The sequence below is a fragment of the Cherax quadricarinatus genome, chromosome 28, assembly GCF_038502225.1.
Source record: "Cherax quadricarinatus isolate ZL_2023a chromosome 28, ASM3850222v1, whole genome shotgun sequence".
In the NCBI taxonomy this organism is placed as follows: Eukaryota; Metazoa; Arthropoda; class Malacostraca; order Decapoda; family Parastacidae; genus Cherax; species Cherax quadricarinatus.
This window is the reverse complement of record NC_091319.1, coordinates 11,962,229-11,970,669: the sequence shown is the minus strand read 5'-3', so window position 1 is coordinate 11,970,669 and position 8,441 is coordinate 11,962,229. Positions and strand designations below refer to the sequence as shown.

The following is an 8,441-nucleotide window of genomic DNA, read 5'->3' as shown; positions in this document are numbered from 1 at the left end:
CAGATTCGATCTTCAGGGCTGGCATACTCCGGGGGAAAACCAAGCTTATGAACGTAAGAAAACTGAATGAATGTGAGATTTCAAACAGCGGCCGCAGCCAAAAAAGCTCATGGTAAGTGCCTTAGTGCTGCCATAATTGCTACTGAATTTCCCTGGACAAGGTATTGATTATTCAGTAATAGGCAGTTAAACATTTCGAGATTTTTTCACCTTGAAAACACTTACAAACTTGTAAACCACACGACATGCAAAATGCTTCTGCATTTTTCCAGTCCAAATAAATGAATTTCTTTGGTATGTGGCCACAGTCTGAGCTGAGCTTGGTTTTCCTCTTCACATAGGAACTGGCACATCATGACTCCCACGGTGATAATAGCCTCTGACATACAACATGCACTGGGGGTGGGTGGGAAAAAGTTTTGTCCAGTGTTTGGTAATGTCACTAGCAACATATCCTACTCAAACAAACATCCATGTCATTAGTTTCTGCCACGCTCTTCATACTTGGCTTCACTGGAAGCTAACTTCAGCCAAGAAACTAGTGCTCATTCAGAAACTAAATTCCAAATATGATGTATCTCATTATGATCAAATTCTTTCACTGAAAAGTGCAACAGCAACACAACTACCAAGAAAAAGTAAATATTGTCTTTAAATATTTTAAAAATAGCTATAACAGCTGGCGATGAGAAAAATTAAAGTACAGGTGTTACACCTGTGTTGCTGCTTGCACGCAATACATTGATTTTTAAAGCAAAATAGCAACAACAATAGCCTATTATTATTATGTAAGAGAGAAAAAGCAGCTTCTGTCTTATGCAACACTTGTAAGTGCAAGGAAGCTTGAGATGAATATAAAATAATCGTTTTCTTACCGAAAAATTAACAAAGTGCACATGGAACTGTGAAGAAATTAAAATTTAGGAGAAAAGAAGCAAACAATATGTGATAAGAGGCAAGAAACATGTATAAATGAAACAGAAAAAGAGAAAGAGAGATAGAGAGAGAGAGAGAGAGAGAGAGACAGCTGACCTTCCAAAATATTATGCTTGGCTAGAGGGTGTTTAGAGCAGTGGATGCTAACCTCATAGTGACGCTGTCCTGTAGTAGTGCGGTATCTGATGGTGTAGCCTGCAGGGCGAGGACCTACAGTGAAGTCTGACCACCTCACCTCCACAGTGGTGTCACTCACCGCTGTTACCTGCAGAGATCCACACAAACACGCACCATTGTTAGTGTATTCTTCCAGTCTGGCAACTACCAATCTCATGCTGCTTTAGCATCACCGTATACTCCCGTGTGCTAAATTACAATATCTATATTACTTTAGCGCTTCATACAATGCTGTCCCGAGCTCCGTGGCAAACAATCACCGTTTTCTTTGTGCCAAGAGCTGAAGGGCTCTTGATACAAAGAATAGGAGCTACCCTCCTCTTCCTCAGATCAAACCTGATGGTTTCCCATTCCTCAGGTGCCGTATACCCCTAAGGATTAAGCGCTTCCCCATGACTAAAATATTAATGCTAATATGAAACACTGACGGAACTCTTACGTTGAGGCTGAGAGGTGTGCCGGGATGGGTAGGCGGGCTGAGGGTGTAGTTCAAGGTGTAGGATCCGAGAGGATTGGTGGCCACGCAGGTGTAACTAGTGAAATCTCCAGCCGTAACACTGCGTATTTCCAACACTGATGACCACTCAGCCACGCTGTCCATCAGCTGGTGGGGACCCAAGGTATTAATTGTTACATCTATCATTATCCTGTTGTTCAGGGACCAGTGTGTTTTATCCAAATCCTGTTGACTGAACGTGAGACATTAAGGCTGCAACTGACCTGTACGTTAACATCAACTATGCTTAATCCGTGAATTAAAGATTAAGGTAAGTGTGTTTAAAAATATATACATCAGTCTATATACCATTGTCTTGTTAAGACTGTAGGGACAATAACTGTATAAATATGCACATCTGTCTCACAGTTTTGGAATTAGACTGTATACGTAGAAAAAAACTGTGCACGAGAAAATAAAACTTATCGATTTTTTTAAAATTAACGCAAAAATTGGATCAGTTGATCATCTTTTAAAAACAACAATAATTAATTTATTTACTAATATTACCTTGATCTAATGAAGGAGACGACCTAAACTGATATGGATCTGTATATCTAAATACAAACGCATTTTAATATGCTGGACAGTAATACAAGAAAAGTACTCAGCAGTGAATATCTGTTGATATTTTTAAAGATTGTAGTTACGGGGGACTAGATCAGGAAATGCTCAAACGCAATGCAAACCAGGTTGCTTACAAGACAATGGTTCGCTCCAGTGTTTTTATATTAACCCTTATCTGTTGAGATTGTTCCCTTCGAGCCAGGGCCAAACTTACTGGTTAGTGTCCCCCATCACATGAGACAGTAAATAGCTGTCTAAATAGCCGACATGTCATTAGGTATTAAGTGTCTATTCTTCACCTGGGGTACGTGGATGTCGTATTTTCTGTTGTTGTCGGTAATGGGTCCATCCTCGGCGATCCACTCGAAAGTCGGGCGAGGAGAAGCTTTGACTCGACAGTCCAACAAGCCGTTGCCACCCACCACAGCCCACGACCTTCCTGCCACCTCCTCTTCCTCCAGGAGGCTGCTAGCCGATGTAGGGGCTTCTGTAGGGTAGATAAAACAATGGGTATGAAAACATGCAGTAATGATGATCTTTGTTCTGTGATGTGGGCCAGAGATGTAGCCCTTAGTGGGGCGAATTATGTTACTGATTTTGAAGAATAGTATATTCATTACACATGAATGTGTATTTATGTGTGTATGTGTGCAAGTGTGTGTGTGTGTGTGTGTGTGTGTGTGTGTGTTATCGTGCATCAAGACTTAGTTAAACCCATGTTAACTCACGTGTGACAACGATAGCTGTAGCAACACTGGGAGGTGAGGAGACAAGGTTGGAGGCTCGGCAGTAGTAAATCCCAGTGTCTGAAGGTGTCGACCACTCCACCTGCAGGTAAGCCTCGCCTACACCCCACGACAGCACCACACTGAGAAGCAAAGAATGTTTAGCGAGATACACAGCAGCTGTAATCAGATGAATTATCGAAACTGAAAACTGATGAAAAAGTCAGTTTTAAATTTAAAGCCTAAATCTCTAGGCTGAAAGTCACGATAAATACACAGAAATACACAAGGCTTGGTGTATATACACTGAGATAAACACACCTCTTGGTGTGTATATCCCTTGATGTTAATGTATGAAGCAAGCCAAGATATAAACAGTATGAGAGAGAAAAAAAGATAGCACAAGAAACACAAATCTAAAAATATTATTGACATTATTTTTAAAATCACAGGTCTTGATTTATTGATAGTTATTAAAATCCTCTGAAAAAATGTGGCATTTGAGTGATTCATTATCATTTAATAGACAGATACACATGTTCCTTGTCGTGCGTGCGTGCGTGTCCCTGTGCATACCACAATCGTGTATTTAAATTAGCACGCACACACATGCTAGCACACGCACGCACACACACACATATATATATATATATATATATATATATATATATATATATATATATATATATATATATATATATATATATATATATATATATATATATATGAAGAAGCTAATCCTTTCCTAATTTCTATGCGTTAAATGTATTTTTAGAATTCTGCTCGCAGTAATTAAACCAATGAGCTAATGTCAGAATTCTAATAACAGGTTATATATATATATATATATATATATATATATATATATATATATATATATACATATATATTATTATATGAATTGTTAACACACTGGCCGATTCCCACCAAGGCAGGGTGGCCCGAAAAAGAAAAACTTTCACCATCCTTCACTCCATCACTGTCTTGCCAGAAGGGTGCTTTACACCACAGTTTTTAAACTGCCATCTTAACACCCCTCCTTCATTATATATATATATATATATATATATATATATATATATATATATATATATATATATATACATACCACGATTGTGGTATGCACAGGGACACGCACGCACGACAAGGAACATATGTATCTGTCTATAGTTATAAGGTAGTCAAATATGCTGAATTATTGACTCACGAAATCGTAATGACACGATTGCAAACAAACCATACCACGGGCGGGATTTGAACCCGCGGTCAGAGAGTCTCAAAACTCCGGACCGTCCTATGGTGTAGAAATATACCTAGTTGGACGAACCTTAATGTGGCTAGCTGGTCCAGTGGCTAACGCGACGGTCTGGAGTTTTGAGACTCTCTGACCGCGGGTTCAAATTCCGCCCGTGGTATGGTTTTTTAATGCCGAATTATTTCTAAAACTTTTTCCATATTTTTATTAATGACATTCCTTAACAAGAGTAACATAGTAAGCAGATTTTTTACAACGAAATTAATTTAGCAGCTCCAGCTAATCTTGCCGAAATACACACATTTTTTTGTTTTTTCAAAATAAGATGCATGCGATTTTCAAAAAAATGTATATATTTGGTTAAAATATGCATAATTTTATTATTTTTTTTTATCAATCATGTTTCATTAAAGCATTTTGTGAAATATTGGCGTCAGCTTACCTGGTATCATCAGAATCTCTTGACCAAGTGACATTGGGTGTTGGGTTGCCAGAGGCGGAACACAACACGGTAGCTGTGTCATTCTGGTCTACCAACACTCTCTTGGGAGCGGTGATGTTCTCGGCACCATCTGCCATAGAGGATACAATATTCTACTTAGTTATTGGTTATGAGATAGAGGGAAGTGTACCCATCTATTTGTTCTAGTGATCGAGTACCAGCTCTTGGACCTGTGTGTGTGTGTGTGTGTGTGTTTTGTCGAATATCGAGTATCAGCTCTTATCCGTGTCTGTAGTGTGTACAGACCACAGTTAGATTCACACTTTAAAACAGAGGAAAGGTAACACCTCTTTGACCGCAAAGATGAACTATGTACAAACAAAAACAGTACATGAGAGAGGCGCTAGATAGTGTTGACAGCACAAGCAACAGCTGTACCTTCCTCCTTAATGTTATTGTTCTATCTTAAAGCTGAGAGCTGCCCTACACCAGACTTGCTTAAAAAAAAAAGCATCACACACAATGCTGGCGAGCGGCAAGGGGAGTTTTGTCTCATATTTTTATATAGATGTTTTTGTTACACCGTAATGACCATGAATTGATGTAAAATTTATACATCATGCAGTGATTCACCCTCATTTACAATTCACTGATTTGAATGTCTTTTTATTAACACTATTGATTTTACAGGTATAGGGCTATTATCCTAACTCAGTTTCTTTTCAAAGCCCAGGCTTATTTAATGTATACTGTTATCCCCCTGGTTCCTATTTCGTCCTAGATGACCAACACAAAGTGTAATTAATCCTGGCCATATAGTGAGCCACTAGCAACAAGCTATCATCATTAGTACCTTCAAATGAACTCTGAAAATAGAGGAACATGGTTCTGTATCACGCGTCAATATTTCCTATTCGTGTTCTGTAAATTGCTCAACCTAGACGCGTTATACACTGAATTTTACTCACACTGAACGTCGACGATGAAGGAGGCGTTGACGGAGCCTCTACTGCTGGAGGCAGTGACGGTGTATGTCCCGGCCATATGACGACCCACTCTCCGGAGTCTAAGTTGCCCACTCCCTGCCTCTTCTTCCTTCCCCACCAGGGTCACTGTTCCTCGCTGCCATGTGTACCTGCAGATCCATCATCATTAGAGAACTCAGTGAAGTGATCTGTCCATTACCTTGATTAGATTACGGAGTTTCGAGCCTCCACTACTTGCCATGAATGACCAATACACGTTTAGTACTTGACTAAAATATTAGGCAGTTGGGTTTGGGAAACCAGTGTTGTCAGCCATATGTTGAACCAGTGTTGTTAACTACCTTCACATATGAAGCAGTTTTCAGTAATTATGCTTATATAAAAATGTTCTTATTTACACTGGTTCATCTCAATCCTGTCTATGAAAGTAGAGAATAAATAAAGTATATATGTCTCAAATTGAGTTTTTTACATACACTTTTATGACTGAAGTGAAATTATTGATTCTTAGTGTAGGATCATTGAACCACAAACTCGTCGCTCTATTTCAATTATCAGTTATTTCTTTTTTTATTTTTTTATTTATTTTCTTTAAAAGAAAAGTTTATTTTGGATGGACAATGGTCTTGGTAGCAATGCGAAGACATTTATGGAGTTCAGAAGCCGATTTAAAGCGAAGAGAACATGAGAAATAAGCGAGAACGTGACAGGTAAAGAACCAGTCTCACACTACCAAGAACCAACGAGCAAATAGCAAAGCCTCTTTCATTCACAGTCTAGCCTAATTGGAGGAAAACCTCCTGTTATGTTACTGTTACAAATATACCTTCGAGAGAGTCCATCCATTCTTCGGCTTAGCATATTCCTTGTCTAGAGAGCGAAACCCGAGATTTAAAGTGCCGAAGTCTCACATACGAGGTCCCTTGAAGAGAGGGGCCTGGATCCTAAACCCAGGTAGCCTCCCATTCCGACACTCTTGTTTATAAAAATAATACCGAAACCGGGGATTGAAGACTTACGTGACGGGACCGGGGTTGGCCATAGCTTCAGCTGTGATGGTCAGGTCACCACCTTCCAACACATTTAACATTCCAGATGGCGTAAACAACCACACAGGGCCATCTGCAATATAGAAAACGTTGTGTTGGATTAAGGAAGGAAAGGGTTGTAGGTGAAAGTGTGTGTGTGGAAGAGGCAGGTGTTAAACCGTGAGTGAATCTATATGATATTAATTTGAAAAATTACTAGAAGGTTTATACTGCAAACTGTGAGAAAACTAGGAAAAAATCCAGTGTGTTAAAAAATAGTAAGATAAAAGGAGTCACATAACATGTTAACTATCGAGCGTATGTGTGTGTGTGTGTGTGTGTGTGTGTGTGTGTGTATGTGTGTGTGTGTGCTTTCAACCACCAAACACCTCACTTTCAACCACCAAACACCTCACTTTCAACCACCAAACACCTCACTTTCAACCACCAAACACCTCACTTTCAACCACCAAACACCTCACTTTCAACAACCAAACACCTCACTTTCAACAACCAAACACCTCACTTTCAACCACCAAACACCTCACTTTCAACCACCAAACACCTCACTTTCAACCACCAAACACCTCACTTTCAACCACCAAACACCTCACTTTCAACCACCAAACACCTCACTTTCAACCACCAAACACCTCACTTTCAACCACCAAACACCTCACTTTCAACCACCAAACACCTCACTTTCAACCACCAAACACCTCACTTTCAACCACCAAACACCTCACTTTCAACCACCAAACACCTCACTTTCAACCACCAAACACCTCACTTTCAACCACCAAACACCTCACTTTCAACCACCAAACACCTCACTTTCAACCACCAAACACCTCACTTTCAACCACCAAAATAATAAATCTATACGACAGAAAAAACATCAGTACACACATTCGCACATCACGGGTAAATTTCCGAAACAATCTGCTCAGATACAGAACCATGAGAACAAAACAAAAGGGTCCATTATCTCCTGTCACTTTCGTCTTGTCTTCTTCAGTAACATTTTATATCAGTAAGATGTCCTGACTCAAAAATTATGAAACAACTTTAATTTAAATATATTTATATAGATTTTATGGGATACACAGTGCTGACGCTTTAACATTCTACTTGAAGAGTTAAATCGAGTATTTACGAAGAGAACGAAATAGCACCCACCGTGAGATAGCGGAAATATGACATCAGTGAGAGAGAGAGAGAGAGAGAGAGAGAGAGAGAGAGAGAGAGAGAGAGAGAGAGAGAGAGAGAGAGAGAGAGAGAGAGAGAGAGAGAGAGAGAGAGAGAGAGAGAGAGAGAGAGAGAGAGAGAGTGATGAACGCCAAGACGAAGAAAAAAAAAGAGTTAAAACCAGCAGAAGGCAGCAAACAACAACGTAGATTAGTTGGTGTCCTAACAGAGATGAGTGGAAGTCTTAACAGAGATGAGTGGAAGTCTTAACAGAGATGAGTGGAAGTCTTAACAGAGATGAGTGGAAGTCTTAACAGAGATGAGTGGAAGTCTTAACAGAGATGAGTGGAAGTCTTAACAGAGATGAGTGGAAGTCTTAACAGAGATGACTGGAAGTCTTAACAGAGATGAGTGGGCTTCTTTCAGGTATTCCTCGCAGGAGGAATGGCAGCAAACCAGTGTCCTTGTCGTCCAGGTCTGCGTATAATAGTGATACTGCAGGCCCATCAGTGTGCTCTTGCAAACCAGATCTGGTTGTCTAAGTCTGGTCAATCGAGTGTGGTCCGGATGATCAGGTCTGTCTCAACAAGTCTGGACTACCAATGTGGTGTTGACATATCTTAATGATGATGACCCGTTGT

General features: G+C 39.8%; 1 protein-coding gene across 3 annotated transcripts in view; it reads right to left on the bottom strand.

The window, feature by feature from the left end:
* The window catches only part of LOC128693160 (synaptogenesis protein syg-2-like), a 183,956-nt gene that overhangs the window by 10,542 nt on the left and 164,973 nt on the right, over positions 1-8,441 (bottom strand). For all 3 annotated transcript variants that reach the window (XM_070089398.1, XM_070089400.1, XM_070089399.1), the window contains exons 14-20: positions 6,604-6,706; positions 5,567-5,733; positions 4,599-4,728; positions 2,905-3,044; positions 2,476-2,663; positions 1,553-1,717; positions 1,085-1,201 (exon numbers count right to left, since the gene is read on the bottom strand). In XM_070089398.1, the coding sequence (XP_069945499.1) occupies positions 1,085-1,201; positions 1,553-1,717; positions 2,476-2,663; positions 2,905-3,044; positions 4,599-4,728; positions 5,567-5,733; positions 6,604-6,706 (1,010 nt within the window). The remainder of the gene's footprint in view (positions 1-1,084; positions 1,202-1,552; positions 1,718-2,475; positions 2,664-2,904; positions 3,045-4,598; positions 4,729-5,566; positions 5,734-6,603; positions 6,707-8,441) is intronic.